The sequence below is a fragment of the Monodelphis domestica genome, chromosome 8 (assembly GCF_027887165.1).
Source record: "Monodelphis domestica isolate mMonDom1 chromosome 8, mMonDom1.pri, whole genome shotgun sequence".
In the NCBI taxonomy this organism is placed as follows: Eukaryota; Metazoa; Chordata; class Mammalia; order Didelphimorphia; family Didelphidae; genus Monodelphis; species Monodelphis domestica.
The window spans coordinates 180,774,204-180,794,142 of record NC_077234.1 but is presented as its reverse complement, the minus strand read 5'-3'; the positions used below and the strand labels follow the sequence as shown (position 1 = coordinate 180,794,142).

The 19,939-nt window shown below is 39.4% G+C and overlaps 2 protein-coding genes across 3 annotated transcripts in view; one reads left to right on the top strand and one right to left on the bottom strand.

Moving 5' to 3' along the window:
- Positions 1 to 19,138, bottom strand: part of COL4A2 (collagen type IV alpha 2 chain) — a 286,312-nt gene extending 267,174 nt beyond the window's left edge. Inside the window, exons 1-3 of one of the 2 annotated variants that reach the window (XM_007501294.3) lie at positions 19,046 to 19,138; positions 18,200 to 18,336; positions 18,030 to 18,081 (exon numbers count right to left, since the gene is read on the bottom strand). In XM_007501294.3, the coding sequence (XP_007501356.2) occupies positions 18,030 to 18,081; positions 18,200 to 18,243 (96 nt within the window). In that variant the 5' untranslated portion in view covers positions 18,244 to 18,336; positions 19,046 to 19,138. Of the gene's footprint in view, positions 1 to 18,029; positions 18,082 to 18,199; positions 18,337 to 18,728; positions 18,864 to 19,045 lie in introns of those variants that run through there. The other variant, XM_007501293.3, reaches the window with a different exon arrangement.
- Positions 19,139 to 19,379: 241 nt separating this feature from the next.
- Positions 19,380 to 19,939, top strand: part of COL4A1 (collagen type IV alpha 1 chain) — a 201,568-nt gene continuing 201,008 nt past the window's right edge. The window contains exon 1 of the mRNA XM_056807802.1: positions 19,380 to 19,519. Coding sequence (XP_056663780.1) covers positions 19,430 to 19,519 — 90 coding nt within the window. The 5' untranslated portion in view covers positions 19,380 to 19,429. The remainder of the gene's footprint in view (positions 19,520 to 19,939) is intronic.

Below are 19,939 nucleotides of genomic sequence, written 5' to 3'. Positions count from 1 at the left end.
CCTTTGCATTGGCAATCTCTTTTGCCTGGGAAAGCACTTCTTCCTTACTTAAAATTCCTGGTTTCCTTCAAAGCTCGACTCAGGTGTTACTTTCTGCACAAAGTCTTTGTTACCCACATTCTGCTGCTATTGTCCCCTCCAAGTTACTGTATATGCACTTGATTTCTATTTTGTAGTTACATATGTGGGTAAGTTGTTTATCCTAATACAATGAAAGCTCCTCGAGAGCAGGGACTTTTAGTCTATATTCTTGGTGCCAAAGCACAATGTCTGGCACAGAGTTAGCAATTAAAAATGTTTGTTGATTGATTGATTAGATGAGACCAGAGGTAATCATTGGACCATTCCTTTTGAAGCAATAAAGACTCAATAAATTGCTTTTAGGAATTTTTTCTCTGCATAGGCACCCTGCACTTAATCTGTTTGCTTGGCCAGTTCTTATTTCTAGTCAGGAACAGATCTAAATAAAACATCTAAAGAACCAAAAGTGTATCTTACGGGAAACTCATGTCTGTTATGGGTTTGTTGCCCTTGTGAGCTAGGATGAATAAAATGTACCCTGAGAATAAAGCCTATATATGTAAGAAAAGGGCAGCTAGGTGGTGCAGTGGATATAGTGCTGGGTCTGCAGTCAAGAGTACTGAGCTTACTGAGTTCAAATCTCACCTCAGATACTTAGTAGCTATGTGACCCTGAGCAAGTCATTTAACCCTGTTTACCTCAGTTCCCTATCTGTAAAATGAGCTGGAGAAAGAAATGGCAAACTCTGCCAGTATCTTTGCAAAGAAAACCCCAGATGGGGTCATGAAGCATTGAAGAATTGGACATGACTGAAAAAGTGACTAAACAATAGCAACAATATGAGAAAAACTCCAAGGAATCATTAAGAGCTAAATGATCACATTGTTTCCTGATTGGATGTTCTTAACTGAGTGGTCTTGTTGGTTTGTTCTATCAATTATTACCAGAATTTAACTTAACTTAATAATTATTGGTTTAGCTTCCATTCCCTTTTATGGTTACTTTCTTATAGTTTGAATGTCTATCTTTCCATGTTATCATTTTGGACCACTGACCTTACTTCCACTCTACCTCTGCAATAAAGACTTAAAAGTATATTTTAGTGATTTGCTGTACTATAGAATACTGTTGTGATTTGTGGAGATAGGTGAGATGGAGAGGACTAGAGCTGTGGAATCCACCTCAGGCAGCTGTCTCAGCTAAAAAAGATCAGCCTATGTGGTTCTATTTAGACAAATGTGCAGACACATCAAGCAAGATCGTGGAACGTATGTGGTTATTTATTTGCTCCTCTGACATGATGATATAAAAATACATAGATGTTATTATTATTTGGATCTCTCATTACCAACTGCTATTTTTCAATTTCCACATCAAGAGCTAAGAGATAAGGTTCTGATTTCTGTTTCCTTTAAAGAAAAGAGTAATATAAACACATTGAGAACTTTCTAAGGTAACTTATACACAATTTTTAAAAGGATGGTAGTAGTTTTGGTAGTAGTAAAGGAATGGTGTGGATAGGACTCAATTCAGGAATCTGCCCTACCTAAAAAGATATGTTTATCAATTGTAGTTAGAGCAAAAGAGTAGTTTGTGGGACAATGACTGTCAGGAATTGGGAGAAAAAAGGTGTGAAATTTTATATTTTTAATATTGACCATCTCACCTGATTTCTCCTTCCTTTTATAAGTTTTAATTTAGAGCCTTGTATTGCTTAAAGCAAGCCCCACCCTTCTACTTTTTTAGGGAGGTAGAAACATTTATTTCTCCTTTGTCATCGCTGGTTAACTACAATCCAAATAATAGGAACACAGATTTAAAGCTAGAAGGAAACTTTGAAGCAACCTAGTCTAATTCATTCATCTTGCAGATGCCAAGAGAGTTTTAGCTTCTTGCCCAAGGTCGCACAGGTGGTAGGGAGCAGAGGCGAATCTCAGATCCAAGACTCAAATATTTCTAAATGGGAGAAGCAGAATTCAACCCCCAATCCCACCTCTGAGATACTCTTTATATGTTTTCATTAGCCAAAGGACCTTTCTCAGGAGTGGAAACAAATATAACTGAAGTTGTTTCAAGATAGCCTTAACTGAAGCCAAGAACAAGGACTATGTATCTTTTACAGAAAACTCATCAAGTGTTTATTCACCTTTTACTTTTTGTTCCAAGGGCTAGCACGTAGAAGGAAGAGGACATGGCCTCAGAGCTCAGAAATTTATAATCTTATTGGGAAGACAAACCTAATCCTTACACATACAAAATGACTAGGGAGAAGTGAAATAACAACCAAAAGGCTCCTGTCCTACTGCCTTAGTTTAAAAATGTCACATTATCTGTTATTGTATTTTTATTTATTTTGTTTAATATTCCCCAATTCTATTTTAATCTAGTTCAGGCTACACTGAGTGTTGTAGGGCAGTATGCTTAACATTTCTATTTTACCAAAAACCTTTTACAATTCCTCTTAATATTCGTGCTATCCCTCTGTTGATTATTTCTAATTTAACCTGTAGATCTCATTTATACCTATCTGTTTTCATGTTGACTCTCCCATTAGATAGTGAGTTCCTTGAGAGCAGGGACTGTTTTTTGCCTTTTTTGAATAGTCACAATAATTAGCACCGTGTCTAATACATAATAGGTGCTTAATAAATATTTGACTGAGGCTTGATCTGGTCATCAGTCACTCCACAAACATTTATTAAACACCTTCTATGTACCAGCACAATCCCTGGCACATAGTAGGTGCTTAATAAATATTAGTTGAATGACTGATGACCAGATCAAACATCTGTTCCTCCAAACTAACTTCCAAGCAAGTCCCTCTATGATCTGGCTATGCCTTAAATAGTTGTGATTTCCAACAGTTCCTCAAAATAAATCCTCAGTGCCAGTCAATCTAATCTCCTCATTGCGAACACACCACATGGCCCATTCATTTGCTTCTGCTCTTCATTCTATCTACAATGGCTTCCAATCTCCCTCTTCCATCATGCCTTTCCTAGTTTTCTGTTCATAATAGTTTATTGCCAGTAAAGACCATAGAGGGAAGATAGTGATGGATGTATACAGTCAGGAAGAACTATGTTCAAATTCTGCCTCTGACACCTACCAACTGTATTGCTATAGAGCTGTATTCATCTCTCTGAGTCTAAATTTCCTCACCTGCAAAATGAGGAGACTGGATTAGATGAACTCTTGGGTCCCTTGCAATTCTAAATCTACAAAGCTATGAATGTCATATTTTGATCTCTACTCTCTCAAAAGCCCACCATAGTATTGAGCCCATTTTAGGATGGAACAAATACTTGTTAACTGATGTTGTTATTAATTTAGCTGGTAATATGTCATTTTTAGCAACTCACAATAGTGGAGGAAAGTGCAGTTATTGAATAATATATGATTTTTTAGATCAGATGAAATGATTGGAAAATGCAACTCTTTCCCACTCATATCAGAACACTCACAACCTCTCACATGATTACCTAAATTCTGGCCTTTGCCCATCAGAGGAAAAACAGAACCTGACAGAGCAGCTATATGAAAGTCTTATCTCCCATCACTTCCTTTTGTATACCCTGAATTCCAGCCAAAGTATAAGGTTTTTCATGTTTTCTTGCTTCCATGTTTTTGCTTATGCTATTCCCCTTCTGTCTGAAATGCCCTTCTGTTTGGTCAAATCAAGTTCTGTACCTCACTCATTGTGAAACGTAGGGCATACCGTTAACATGAGAGGGTCTCAGTTTCCTCTTTATAGGTTGGAGGTGATGATCTCTAAAATTCCCTCCAGTTTTAAATGTTTTTACTCCTCAAAATGGTACTCAACACCAACATCATCTCTTCTATAAAGCTTTCACTGATTCATTCAAGAGAAATCGCTCTTGTTAATCTTTTCTCTCACAGCATTTCTTTTTAAACACTTATTTTAGTTATTTGAGTACATTGTGGATGTTCTCTACTAGTTCATAAGTTCCTCAAAAGTGGAACTGTCTCATTTATCTTTGCATCCTCCATAGTATCTATCACAATGCTTTAGAAATAAAGATGCTCAATTAATGTTTGCTGAATTGAAGGTGAAAAAAATCTGCAAAGCAGACTATCCACTTATGAAAAATAAAGTCAAATATATATTTATACAGTACCATGAGCCTTTAAAAAATAAAATAATCATCACAACAGCAAAAGTAATCAGAAAACAATCCTAACAGAGAATGGATGACTGGTATAACTAAAACAATTTAAGTAATTTGCCTCTCTTTGGGTATCAGGATACCTATTTTTAAGTTAGGAAAAATAACATTTCTATCAGCCAGGGATACTTGTGGTATTCTTAGATAATTCTACATTCCCAGGTGCTTCCTTTAGGAATTCAGGAACATGGAATTTCTATATACAATCCCTTTGAGAGGAAGATATAGGAACTGTTTGTTCCAATATACATATCCTTTGGCTAGCTCCATGTACTCCTGATCTCTGAATACAGGCTATGTATCCCTCACGTAGTCCTAGGTACAACTACAAAACTTGTTCAGAGAATCAGACTTGTCTCTACCTCCAGAGGATGTAAATCTATATTAGGAAAAGTTCATGAGTTATTTTCCAATCAAATCCAAATCTAGAACTTGGTATTAGAGATACGATTTACATCTGGGAGGTCTAGTCAATTCTGTGGCTTTTATGAAAATTAAATTATGAACATTTTATCAAAGTTAACCATAAAAACTCAACCTCATGTCTTAAGGATCCACCCTCATCCTCAGGGGGTTCTAAAAGGGTCAAATTCATATCAGTCCAGACTACATAGTTTCATCACTGCCAAAGGTTTCACCAGTGTAAACTGGAACATTCTATTCTATTCCCAAGGGAATGTTACACACCCTTCAGCTGGTGCTTTCTAACATTTGAGTTGGGGGACTCCTTTTTATCCCCTTTGCCTGGTGCATCAAGGGCATGGAGGAGGAACTAGGTATTGGTTATTGGCTTGGCTGAGCCCCAACCTGCACAAATGTTTACTGAATCATTCCTTCTCAATACTAGCTTGCAATTATTGCAGAGTAGCTGCTAATCAGCATCTTTTTTGTTTTAATGGATAAACCAAAGGCTTTTAGGTGTCCTTGTGAGCATATGTCTTTAATCAAGCCAACTAACAATGGATTTATCCTGAGTTCTCACAATGCTGGAATCATTCCATCAAAAACAGCTGTTGGAAAATAGCACTTAAATCTCAGAATGGTATTAGTCATCCATAGGTACTTGAAAATTATTACGTGCGATTTAGAAAAGAAATCCTTAAGCAATTCTTGCAGAGAGGGAACATGACTTTTTAAAAAGCAAAAAATAGGAATTTTTAGGGTGGGACTGGAACAATCCCTGAGCAAAAATGTGCATCCTTCTCTAGAGCTCTCCCATCACCTAGCAAACCACTGCTCTCTTTATAATAACACAGGGCTAGTTCTATTGGGTGGTATCAAAACATGGAAAAAATATTATAAAAGCCAGTTTATATCAAATTTACTTCCCAACATGCAACTGGCATAATTGATTGCACATGTAAAACTAGATCAGTTTGCTTACTGTCTCAGGGAAGAGAGAAGAGGAGGGAGAGAATTTGCAACTCAAAATTTTAAAAAATGTTAAAAATTATTTTACATGTAATTGGGGAAAAATAAAATATTATGAAAAGAAAAAGGATCAATGGGTGAGTCAAAAAGTACCAGTAACCAGCTTCTAAAAACAAAGACAAATATTTCTAAAACTTTGGAATAAAGAGGAAAGAATTTAAATTGGGGAAGCATGTATTTTAGGGTCAAATGTAGCAGTGGAAAGAGGATGTGTATCATTTTTAGTTTAGTAGCTAATGGTTATAGAGTGAGAGGAGCTGGGTTTCAACCCTGACTCTGGCATACTATTTATTACTTGTGCAACTTTGGGTAAATTATCTAACCAATCTGGGCTTCAGTTTCCTAATTTGTAAAATGTGAGGGTTGAAGATCTCAGGGTTTCCTTCTAGCTTTAGCCTGACCAATCTATGATCCACGACAGGTGAACCTCTAAGGTCTCTTCTAGTTCTAAATTTATAATCCTATGAGAATCAATCAAAGTTTTGACTGGTCTGTGAGACTTCAAAGGATTTGCTACTTTCCCAAGGTCATAAAGTCAATGTGCAACAAAATCGATGACAGAAACCTAGCTTTCCTGATTCCCAAGTCATTTTTTCAAGTCACTTTTTCTAGAGTAAAGTCATTTTCAGAATCATAAGGGTTCATAGACCTTAGCCTCTTAAAATGTTTTTCCTAAGGGAGAAGATAAGATATGCATAAACCAGAGTTTAGTGAGCATGTGTTTTTGCTCAAGGTATGCCTGGAGGAATTCAGTCAACCCATACTGACCTTTTTGCTATTTGGTGAGGGTGCTAACAGCTCACTTCCTCTGGTAGGCAACAATTTGGGTAGTGATAGAGGCAAATGTTTGGAAGTGATGGTGGAAGGGGATAGTAGAATATAGATCGTTTTGGCTTTTAACACCCTTCCCCTCATTCCTAACTGGGAATTGTTTTTGAGTGGAGCTCACTAGTGCGCCAATCCAGTTACTGAAGGCTATGTCAATGGAAGGAGAGAAATGGGAAAAATGAAGCAAAAAAGTTTCAGTTTACTGCTCCAAGAGCCATCCCCTTCCTTCATCTGCCACATTTGAGTTGGGCATCCACGTAGGGACTGAAAAGATTATGGCCCCAACCACCAAAATCATTATGCCTGGCATGGCAGGAGCCATGTTCTTCTTTATGAAGCACATAAAGATATAGAGATTCATTCTATTCTTGAGGTCATTTAGAGCCTTGAAATGACAATGAGAGTGTGTGAGCATTAACTAAGGCTGCATGTGTTCCATGTTAATGTTTAATGTCTCCCTTGAAGCAAAACTATTATGCAAACTCACCATTCCTCTACAAGGCTGTGAAACATAACTGTGGACTCATATGACCTATCCAGTCAAGAAATGGGAGTCTATTGAAGTGTCCTACTGGGGGCCTGCAGGACATATCTGAGGCAACAGAGACACTCCATTAAGATGTCTTTTCCTTTCTCTCTCCACCCAGTGCCCCACCCAAGTCAACAGGGTCCAAAAAGTCTTTCAATCTAAGCTTACAAACCATTTTTGCTGTATTTTTAAACTTAACAATAGTCAAAGGTTGAATTAACAGTACTTATGTTTCCTTAACCAGATGGAGAAAAGAATGGTCTGAAGGGACTGCATTCCATTCTCACCAGTTACATTTGCTTTTAATACATCATTTCATGCATCTGTGCTTCAGCATTTTCAGTTGTCAGCTTTATTCTTTCAGAAATTGCTTGGTTCAAGGGTGCTAGGAAGCAAGCAGTAATTGTTTGAAAAACATGCAAACTGCTGACATCTTCAAGGGCTTCTGCAATGGTTCTGACCTCTTTTCAAGCTATTTCTCCTGGGCAGTCTTAATTTTGGTGACATTTGACTAAGCCCTACCAAGGTTAAAACCAACATTTTAGACTGGTAACACAATTGGCTGTATCTAGGGACTTGAGGTGGGAGAAGGGCAATGGGAAAACAGGTAGGTTATACCAAGTATTAGAATCTCCTTCCCAATAAATTTAGTTGAGCACAATTTCTTTTTCTTATAATTAGCTAAACAAAATGTAGGTGTCCCTGATTTTACCAACCGAAAGAATCTGTTTCATAAGTAAATGGATTGTTTAGAAGGCTGAAAAGATTTTTTTTCCCCAATATGATATACATTGCAAAAGTACAAGTTCTAAGAATGGTTGTCAGACTCTTCATGACCCCATTTGGGATTTTCTTGGTAAGGATAATGGAATGGTTTGCTATATCCTTCTCTAACTCACTTTACAGATGAGGAAACTGAGACATATAGTCATTGACTTGCCTAGGGTCACACAGCTAGTAAACATCTGAGGCCAGCTTTGAACTCATGAACATACATCTTTTTGATTCTAAGGCAAGTGCTTTATCCACTACACCATTTGACTATCCTCTGGAAATGATAGTAGCTAGAATAACCATAGTCTCTTAAATTCTTTGTGCCTTAGTTTCCTCATTTGTGAAATGATGGAATGAGATCTTTGATGGTTATTGTGTACAAGATCTGAAGTCAGAGGACCTGGTTTCAAATTCTATAAACCTACTAAGCCCATAAAGCACCTGAAATAGAATAGTAACAATAACTGACCACAATAAAATTCCAATGTAAAAACATTTTCTGAGTTTTAATGTGGGATATCAGGAATAGATTTCCCTTAGGCTGCAGTGCTCAAAATCAGAATAGAAATTCCCTTCAATTCTAGGCTTTATTCTTCATGGATCCCTTTCTTCTTTGAGTGATTAGAACATTTTCTTTGTATGTTTTATATTAAACTATGCATTGTATTTATTTCTGTACATTTCTTAATTAATTTGAAGGCACTCCGGTGATTCAGTGCTGGGTTCTGGAGTCAGGATAACCTGGGTTTAAATCTTGATTCAGATATTAACTGTGTTGACTCTGGGAAAATTACTTAACCTGTTTGCCTCTGTTTCCTGGTTTCCTGAACTGTAAAATATGGATGATGATAACACTTGCCTAATAGGATTGTTGGGAGGATCAAATGAAATAATATTTGTTAAGCAGTTGGCACATGATAGGGACTATATAAATGCTAGGTGAGTGTGTGTGTGTATGTGTGATCAATGAAAAGCAGGTAGGGTAATGAGTGCTGTGGCAGACATTTCCCCTCCTTCCCTGTCCCAATTCTCACTTACCAGTCCAACTAGAACCCATTCCTGCACTCCTTTTTTTTTTTCTTGTCCACAACTCAAGAACCTGGAACTAGAACTGCTGGAGGTAGGGAGAAAGACTATGTGAAGGAGTATCCTAAGTTAGAGGAGGTAGAGTTTCTCTAGCAGGTTAGAAAATGTCTATATTTCTTCTGACATTCTATCCTGGGCCATATCAGTAGGAACCTAGAAAACCTACTTGGTTTTTTCAAGATTCTAGCCTTGAACTTTTCTTGTAAAGGTAATCAAAAGACAAAAGGTAGGCACTCACTGACTGCAGATAAGGAAATCAAGTAGGAGCCATGTGAAGTATGTGAATTGTTTGTGGCTTGAGAGAAGTTTATTTCTTTGCTCTAATGAAGTCAGATGATGAGGAATATAATGATCACATCATGATCCTGGCCTTTTTACCTTTGGCTTAAACTTTATAATTACTCTGATCAAGAAACATTACTTTATTATAATCATAAATGGCATGCCTTGGATTGTACCATCTGAAAATGGCATGAAAGTTGGAGAAGACAAACTCATGACCCCAAAAGATCAGCTTCTAGTCCCTGGTGCTATTACATGCTTCAAGATCAGAAGTGAATATGATTTTATCGGTGGAAATAATATTAAAAAGATGCATTATGAGGCAACTAGGTGGCTCAGTGGTATACTATCATATACCAGACCTGAAGTCAGGAAGATCTGTGTTAAAATTTGACCACAGATGCTTCCTAGCTGTGTGACCCTGAGCAAGTAACTTAACTCCATTTGCTTAGCCCTTACCTCTCTCCTGCCTTGGAAGCAATCCTTGTATTGATTCCAAGACAGAAGGTAAATATTAAAAAAAAGAAAGATGCATTGCCATCTGACTTGTAGAAGAAACCTCCTATATGGATTAACTTCCCCATCTAGAATGTAAGCACTTTGAGAGCAAACCCCTATTGTCTTGCTTTCCAAATTATAATGATAGCAATTAACATGGTGATTTGTACATGGTAGATGCTTAATAAGTGGTTTTGTATCGATTCATTCATTCATTCAGCAAAAATATCCATCACTGTCGACAGAAAGCATATCATGGGCAGTCAGCTCTAAATGAACACAGTTGGCCAATGCACAAGTGACTTACCTAGACAAGCATTCTAACTTCCATCTTTATAAGGAGGGTGGAAATCAGCTAGTTAATTTACAACAGGTCATAAGAACAGCCCAGAAGATGCACCCTCATCTCAGAATCCCTACCCCCCAACTCCAGGTCTACTTATGTAGGTATCTAGCTAGGCAGCTGTTCTACAACCCATCCTTGGGGAATAATCAAAGTCCAAGTATGTTAAGTAGTTTGCCTAGAGGTTATAGAGTAGGTCAGGACTGTAATTGGGATTAGCCTTTATTGCTCCATTGTTTGTCAGTTGAGACAATGAGGTCTCCTAATCAATAGATTGTAAATGACCTCAAGGACAGAAAACCTGTATTTGAGTTTCCCATTCCTGTCCATCCTCACCTCAGCAGCCAAAGACATCTGCTGATCTGACCTTGTCACCCTGCCCAAATCAACAAACTCTAGTGACTCTCTGTTACCTCCAGGACCAAATATAAAATCCTTTTAGGATTTTAAAGCCCTTCACAACCCTGGTCCAGTTCCTAACTACCCCCCCCCCCCTTTCTCTCTTAGAACCAAAGTTGAATAGTGATTGGTTAAGTGACTTGTCCAGGGTCTTACAGCTGGGATGTGTCTATGGTCATATTTGAACCCAGCACCTCTAGGTCTTTAGATCTGGTTCTCAATCCTCTGAGCCACTCCACTGCTCCTCCTACCTTCTTACATTTATGTCTACTTCCCTTTGATCCAGCCACACTGGAATCTTGTTCTTTGCACAAGACACTCTTTCTTCCAATTTTGTGCCTTTTTTATGGCTGTCACTCCTTGTCAGAACCCACCCTTCGGTAAAAGGTCAGTCCTTCTGTTCTCCCAGTGTCTTACCTCTGTGATACTTCCTAGTACATTTGTATGTACATAGCTATTTGCATGTTGTTCCTTCCCCTCCCCCTCTTAGAATTCGTTTTTTTGAGGGCAGGGACCATATTTTTTGCTACTCTTAGCTCATTACATAGTATGAGTAATAAATGCTTATAAACAAGCATTTCTGAGTGCATTCAGAAAGAGAGAAAAGAGTGAGCTAGGAGAGAAATATAGCTTCAAGCCTTCCACTTCCTTACAAGGATGGTTCAATAAAAGGCATTCTGGAAAGGTGTTTGAAAGATACTGGATTTGAGAGTCCCGCTGTCCTCTTATCATTACTATCTGTAGGATTCTGGGAGACCTTTAGTGCTGTACACTGTCTGTTTCAAAGGGTTGTTGGGAGAATCAAATGCCATTATGTTTATCAAAGTGCTTCCTACTCCTAAAATGTTACATTAAAGTAAAATATTATTCCCAATCCTACCAAATTAGACATTTTTCTTCATAGCAATATTTGAACCACAGAAGATCATAGACAATATAGAAGATTTGTATCCCTTTTCCAATTGCTCTTGATTTTTCTCTTATTGTTTTACTTTTAAGCCTCGAACTTCCCACCCACAATAGCAAATTTTTGTTTATTTTATCAATTTCCTCTTGCTCTATACAGGAGTTTGTTTCTTTTAGGGTTTGCTATTTAAAAATATGAGTCTAACTGTAATCTGATGACTGTGCCAGAATCTCTCTCTATATATATTTTATTGCTTTTGGTGTATGATAGCCTTTTGTTCCCCTAGTCAGTTCTACCTTGAAGATACTACTTCTGAGATCCTTATTATTCTTAACATTTTACTGGAGACACTGGCATAAATACCACCCAAGAAGCCCTCCCAGAATGTATCCCCAGAGGGTTTAGATAGGCTTATTTTTCAATTAACAAAACAGTAGGGAGGTATAACTTTTTCTAATTTTTTCTTTGCCTGGGGATCCAGACTTTAAACTAGGTAAGGGCAAATATGGGGGGACCACCAAACCTCTTCCAGATTCTAGTTTTAATACTCAGAATGAAAGGGTAAAAAACAAAAACAAACAAACAAAAAGCAGAACTGTCTTATGACTTGAATTTTTTCATTGTTCCCCAAAGGGAAAGAGAACCTGGTTGATCCAGGGCGGGGGGGGTGGGGATGTGGCAATGTTTAAGAGAATGTAAGTGATTTTTCCACTGCATCATGATCTGTAAGACCATCTGGAAACTTCCAAGTACAGAATCCAGCTTACAATTCCCAATTTCCCGCTGCACACATCACCTGTGCTCCAAGGTATCTGCTGGTTGCTTATGGCAACCTAGACAAATTTAGATCCTTTAGGCCTTATGTTCCTATGCACCTTCCCCACAGCTGAGATTATTAGGTTGTCTGCCTGACAGGCTGAACATTTGATCTGATAAAGGCCTTTGTTCTCAGGAATTCCCTTGTTCCCAGGGTCAGACAGCTCAGAATCTCTAGATCTTCAAGTTTTCCACCTGGCCTGCTTAAATGAGTAGAAAGGATTAAAATGCTGCAGCTACACTTTGTTGGTAAATAAGTCAAATAAAGTGTCAAAAAACAAGAGTGGAAGTGGTTCCTTTCTTGAATAAACAACTGCCACTTTTACTCTTGTTTTATGATTCTAGTTTCCTAACTGAAATGAGATGAGTGGTTACTTTTATCCCACTCATTTCCTTCTTCCCTCCCTCTGTTGGTTCCTTCCTTCCTTCCTTCCTTCCTTCCTTCCTTCCTTCCTTCCTTCCTTGCTTGCTTCCTTCCTACCTTTCTTTCCTTCCTACCTTTCTTTCCTTCTTTTATTCTTTTCTTCTTTCCTTCCATTTTTGGCCAGCCCACTCCTCTTCAAAAAAACCTAGTGGCCTTCCTCTTCTGAACCTCACCATATTGGTTCCAGACAGTACAGATGGACTTTCACCTTTCTTCAGCTCATATTCTTAAGTTCAAGGGAGCCATAAGTCTTAACTTCCTCCAGGAGCAGAGGTTGCAGGTGTGTGTAGCTTTGGTTGACCAGCTGTGCATTTCTCTAGTTCTGCATGTTATACATGTGCTCAGTGACTTTCTAAGGCATTGGTATACAGTTTTCAGAAAAGAATCAGAGCAAATAGAAGTGAGAGATTGTAGTTGCACATTTTCTCAGACTCACAGGTAACTCCTTTTCCTTTTCTATTTCTACTTCCTTTGGGCATCAGGTCCTGTTGCTTCTTCCTTCCCCCTGTGCTTTTTGGCTCTGGGTAATGGAGCAGCAGGATGAAAGCAAACTGAATTCCACTCTGGGTATTGGTTGGGGCTTTTACTATGATTCAGATTTGCTGAGAGTAAGAGGAGAAAGCCATAACCCGAAGGGAAAACTTTGGTCATTCTGCTGTACTTTTGACTTTTAATTTGCCATCTGACCCATAATGGAAAAAAATTACTGTTAAAGTAGCTTGAAGTTAGCCAAACATTTACTCTCCCACATCTGTGCTTGTTCATTTCCAGTTGTTTGGGCTGTAAGCTGCTCTGTTCAGAGTAGCTTTTTCTATAATTTACTAAATAATTTTTTTCTATAATTTACTAAATAATTTCTGTCCCAGAGAAACATGAGAAATTAGTAGAGATTCATAGGCATGGAAAGCAAAATGAGAAAGGTGAGCCTGCTTAAGCTGAAGGAGGGAGAGAATCCTTCAACAAATGATAACTCATAAAGTGTTTTAAGCTTTGCAAAATGCTTCCATTGACTGGATTATGGAGTTTAAAGGGATTTCAGAGGTCGACAAGTCTATGAGGACAAAATATGAGGAAGATAAAGTCTAAAAAGTTAAGTGACTTGTCCAAGGTCACTCAGGTAGTCTGTGGTAGAGTTGGCCCTCTGATTCCACATGCAGTGTTGTTCTCATTGTATCACTATGTCTTTAGTTAGCTGTTCCTCACAACCCTGTCAAATAGTTAACATCAAGTACAGATATTATAAATCATTTTATGCATGATAAGAAGGAAATCATTGTTTGCTTTAAAATAAGCATGCCAATGATACAAATAGAACAGGCTAAAAATGCTCATCCTAATTAGGCACAGCTAGAGCCTAGGGCAAAGGAAGTTGCTTCTTTGGGTGTAATATGCAAAGTGCATAAGTCAGTTTTAAATATTACTTTACATAAATGCATCTATTTTAAGTACCCTAGAATTCTATTTTCAGGTAGGTGTTTTGTGGTAGGTCACAGATTGTGTTAAAGCAAAGTTTCAAAGTCTCTGTGGAAGAGTTTGGTACAATTTAGAAATGATGCTCCTGGACACAGTGGTATTTCTTATCTTTTCCTAGGGTAAACAAATGTCTTGACTCTGCTCTGAATGTGGCATGTGCAAAACATAGTGATATATCTTTAACAATCACAAATAATTTTCAAATGTCATCTGATAAAAATGTTAATTTTGGATATCAAGAAATTAAAATACAATGGGGAACTGAATTGTAGTTGAATCTATATTCTGGGATCCTGGACCAACAGTCTAGCACTTAAACAATAAGTGAACCAGAGAGGTATGAACCATCATACTCCAAAGTGAGATCATCAGAAAAACCAGGGGAAAGAGGGAATGTGATATAGTGGGAAACACACTGGACTTGCAGTCAGAAAGTCCAGCTTTGAGTCACAGTTCCACTACTTCTTCCTGAGTCTCAGTTCTCCTCGTCTATAAAATGGGCACAGTAATATTTTATAGTCCTTACCTCATAGGATTGTTTTAGGAAAACTCTTGTTTGACTATAACTGTACATTAATGTCAGCTTATTATTTTTTTCAAAGCACAGATAGGGTGAGCTTAATAAATACAGAAGGCAGGTATAAAAGAGGGCAAATATGATAGCTAAGAACTGAGTTTCCAAAGCACTTTCCCAATATATTAGAAAGATTTCATAATTTGGTTCTTAAAACAACCTTAAGAATAAATGCTTGCTTCTTTCTAGGAGGCAAGCAAGACAGTATTCCTCAGATAATAGATGGTGAAGAAAATGTGGTTACGTCTTGCCCAATGTAACCAATCTTGGGCCAACAAGCCCTCATCTTCTGTTTCCTAGTATTAGACATATTCCCCAGCTCATCAATGTCATTTTAAGGGCTTCTATTGATTCAAATCCTTATTCCATTCTTAGTAAGAGTTCTTAACCCTTACCAGAGAATCACAGTGAGGTTCATGGTTTTGTAGTTGGAACACTGAACCTTACAAAGTCAGGAAGACTTTTGTTCAGATCTTGCCTTAGACATAGACCAGTTGTTTGACCCTGAGAAAGTCATTTAGTTTTTCTCAATCCATTAATTCATCTGTAAATTAAGGAAGCACCTCTCTCATAGGGTTGGTGGGAGGTTTGAATGAAATCGTCTATGTAAAAAGCCTGGCAGATCTTAAAGGGCCATATGAATAGTCATATTTATTTTCTATGTATGGATGTAGAAATTGAGACCTAGTAAGGTTAAACGAGTTGTCTAAAGTCATTTAGTCAGTGGTCCAGATTTGAACTCAGGTCATCTGACTACAAATCCAATGTTTCTATAGTTCTTCCATATCCAAGACAAATAAGGTGATGGGATCTAACTAGTTCCACTGGAAGGAAATAATAGCCAGTTTTCTATAGTGCCTTATGTTTTGCACCCACTATCACATTTGATTCTGCCAACACCTCAGTGGTGTTAGAACGATCTAAGCCATCCCTTGCCTGACACTTACTAGCTATGTGACCCAAGGCAAGACCTTTAGCTATTTATGGAGTCATCTTTCTTATGTGTAAAACGAATGGGTTAGACTCAATGGCCTCCAAGGACCCATTTAACTTGAAGTAATTTCCTATCACTAAGTGATGGAGAAAGAAATGGCAAACCATTCCAGTATCTCTTCCTCCCCAAAACCCAAATGATATCATGAAGGCACATGACTGAAAAATGACTGAACAAGAATTAATTGCTATTATGATTATTATTTCCATTTTTCAGATGAAGCAAGTCTAAGTTACTAGACTTGTTTACAGTCAGCTAACATCAGAAGTGGGAGGGAATATGAACCCAAATTCATGGTTAACTGCAAGACTATACATTAATTTAGGCTATTTTTTCCAGAGTTCTCAAGTGTTCTCTCCCCATACAGGCTGGTATTTTCTTTTTTTTTTAGGCAAAGTTCTGAAAAAGAGCTCTGTAAATCCCCCAACCTTTTAAAACAATTTACCCCTTTTGAGATTGCATGTCAAAGTTGCTTTAGGGTCAAAAATCTGGGGGCAACTTCTTTGTGTAATAGAAGTATAAAGAGTGCCATCAATAGATTGGCTTGCCAAGATCCAAATCCTAGCCACAGAAAAGCTCCGATTAGTACAAATAATGAACTAGTTGCATATATATGGATACACACTATTCAAAGTTATAATTATATAAAATATAGTTAGTGGTTCCAATTCACTGGAAATATGATGTGTGAATGAATGTAGTATGACCTCTTTGAGGATATCATTCCTATTCATCAGGATCTAGTTATATTCAGATTCAAATGAAATAGAAAGGGCCTTTGATATCAAAATTTTAGTCAGTCTGGAAAAACCTTTGTAATGCCTTTGTCTTTTTGTTTCGCTACCAAAACTTATGTAAAATAGAGCTGAGGTTAAAAAAAAAATCAAGAAGTTAGCCTAAACAACTGGTTTGCAGTAATTTGGGGTTACAATAACTAAAAAACTACAACAACTACAAAAGGGCAGAGGGCCATTCTATCTCTTTTAAGGGAAATGGATTTTAAAAATTCTTTCAAGTATATGGATTTCCTCCTCAAATTTAATAATTTCCCAAACACTCTCCCCACAAACCCAGCTATGGTGGTTTGATTTCTATATGGTTGATTCTGATCTTCTTGAAACCAGATTGAAGGGAAAGATGGAGGGGAAAATGAATCTAAATCATAAGTCTAACTCAGGAAAATATAACTGGCAAGAAAAAGAGAAGAGATATGATAGTAAAAAAGGTATTTTCAGTGAGGGGAGGGTTGTGGTTAAAAGAAAGGATTAAATTGAGGGAGGACAACAAGTAAAAAAAAAGTTTAAAAAAAAGGACATTCCAAATACCTGCAGAGCTCTGATACAGAAAAGGGATTGGATATTCTATGTGACTTCAGAGATCAGAACAACCAATGAGTGAAAGTAACTAAGAAGCAACTGCTAGTTCAATTATAATTAGAACTGTCCAAAAATACAGTCCATTGACTGCCCACCTCACAAAATATTGTATATTTGTGTTCTGAGGGAGCAAAAAATTATTTCACTAGAATAAAAGTATCTTGTTCAATTACCTGAGAACCAGATTCTTAGGAAATACTAAAGAAAAAGGGGGGGGGGAGCAGGGGGAAAGATCTTAATAATTTTGGTTTGCTTAAATATTGTGTACTAAGCCTATTGAATTGTATATGATTTACCCAGAGAAAAAATTTGACTCTCTTAGACATAGTCACCAAATATATAACCTTAATTATTTCTAAACTGGGGTAGATTTGTTTGCAAGATGCTTTTATCACTTGGCTCTATGGTCATAGGACCATAGTTTTAGGGATGATTGTATCTTTTTTACAGATGAGGAAACTGAGTCCCCAGGGAGTGAGGTGATTGTCTCAAGGCAACATAGTTGGTAAGCAACAGAGCTGAAGGTCGACTTTTAAAGATAGAATAAAAATTGGAAGGGAACATACGTATTTTCTTTGACTTTCTCTCTTACTTTGGTGAATTCAGTACCCTTCTGACAGCCCTTTAAAAAATGGCACAAAAACAAACTAAATAGGAAACAGCCACCATCCTGCCTCCTATGTGTATCTAGGTGAATAAACTCTTTTCTTCCCTTCAACCATTTGTCATCTCCAGCCACGTGGCTCACACCCCAGCCTCTTTGCAAGTGACTGGGGCAAACTTACTCCAAAGGAAAATGATGGCCTTTGGCTACGTTTTTCATTCCTTGCTATTTATTGTGTAACAACCAATGTCTGCTCCTTTTCTAGGTAGTAGCAGGGAAATACCAGCAGGGAAGAACTGAGAGGTGAAACGTAATTCTTATAAAACAAACTTTCTTAGGGCAGCTCTGGGAGACTTAGTAGTCGGTGCACACCGCACATGCACCCCTCCTCCAACCATGAGTAACCTTTTGTCAAAGATACCTGTGGTTCATAACTCTATGGCGCCATAATTAAAACGCAGAGAAAAGGACCCGAGTACTTACAGCGTGTGCTCTCTTGGTTAGCACTCCGGCCAGCACGAATAGCAGCAGACTCCTAAACGAGAAAAGGTGGAAGAGAGACACGCTTAAGAAACCAACCAAACAACGATTCTCAAAATTACCGCATCTAAGTCCAGCGAGAGAGATAGGGAAGAGGGAAGGGGTCATCTTACCGCCGAAGGGCAAGTCTGGCAGTTGGATACATTCTGCTGCCCATTCTCCCAAAAGGTCGTGCCCCTCGGGGTCTCGGAACGCCGACCCCTGGGCCACCGGAGTAGCCCTGCTTTCAGGAATGGCGAGCCCTTTTAGCCTGGAAGTGGAGAGCAAGAAACAAAATAGATAACAAAAAGGTTGACATCACATTTCTCTTCTCTTCCCCACCTGGCATTCCTGCAAAGGGATGGCACACCAGAACGCCGGTGCCTCTCCATCCCCTCCAGCGTGGGGTTTTCTTAGAATTGGGGCTTGGATTTTCCTCTCTAAGCGAGAACTGAGGCGGCGAAGGGGAGAAACCCTTTCCTCTTAGGCAGCGGTGTCTTTTACGGAGTCAAACAAATCTCTCCTCTCCCTTCCTTCTTCCCAGCCCAAACTCGGAGAGAGCTGTACCAGAGTGTGCTCTGGGCTCCGGGGTCCCTCAGACCTCTAGCTCTCGTATCCCCAGGACTTAGTGCTCCCAGATAGCCTCCGCAGGGAAACACTCACCTTTTCAGGCCAGGACTTAAGGACTGTTGTATGCAGGCATTTCCCTTTTCAGAACTGAGTCTCCCAGTGGAAGTGGCAGGCAAAAGCCAAAGAGACACAAACACAGGGATTGCACTCTCCTCTCCCCACCCCCCTCCTCCGCCTCTCCTCTCTAGACTCCCTGAGGTCCCTCCCCTAGCCGCGAAGCCCTAGTTTCAGAAGCGGGGAGGAGAGCTCCCAGATCCGTGCATTCTGCCCAGGGACGGGAGCGGGACCGCTGGTGTGGCTAGGGGAGCTGAAGGCTTTAAAAGGATAGAGACACTGACTTCTTTACTTACCAGCATTAGCTCTCTCTCTTTCTCTCTCTCTCTCTCTGACTCTCCCTTCCTCTCTCCCCCTCTTTCTCATAGACGCAGAGTAGGGTCCTCCCATTTGAAACGCCGCCCGCGCACTCCAAAGGGGAGGGGGCAGCGCCAACAAATTAGGGGAGCTACGCGATCAGCTCTCAAGTCTCTGACTTTGGAGGAGCTGGCGCAGAGCAGAAGAGCCAGGAACGATGTCGAGTGAGCACGGACCGGCTCCCCGGGAGTGAACACGCCAGCCTCGCTCCCAGGGACCCCGCGGCAGACCCGGCTAGGGAGCAGTGCCTCGCCCGCGGGGGGTGGGTGCCAAGGCTAAGCTGACCAGTCTGCAACCGGTGCTATCCCCGGAGGTGGAAGAGGATGAACCCACGGCCGGGTGTTGCTGGCTGTCTGCTGCTGCTGCTGGCTGCCCTCCTGCTCAACGAGGAGCGGAGCAAAGCAGCTGCAAAGGTGAGTACTGTGCAGGCGTTCCCTACCTCGTCCTGGAGCCCCTCTTGATCGCCCCAGCTCCTGCCGCCCAGTCCCTTTGTCCGTTTCTTTCTCTTGGCTGATTTCGGGCAGGGAGCCTCCGGATCACTGACCCGGGAACTTCACTTTGGGCCAACATGCCACCATGCAAGGTGGATTTCTTTGGGCTGTTCTCTGGACTTGGATCTCCTCGGTAGGCTGAGAGTGCATCCATTACAGACCGTTCTTTGTTTTAGTTAGGCAGGAGATAGTTTAGGAAACTCATCTGGGTGTTCATGGTGGGAGCCAAGGGGAAGGAAGTAACCAGCTTGGGGCTTACTATGGTGGGGCTGGAAACTCAAATGAAATTTACATGGACATCATATTTGCGCAGAATGTATGGAGGGATTATTCACCTGCATG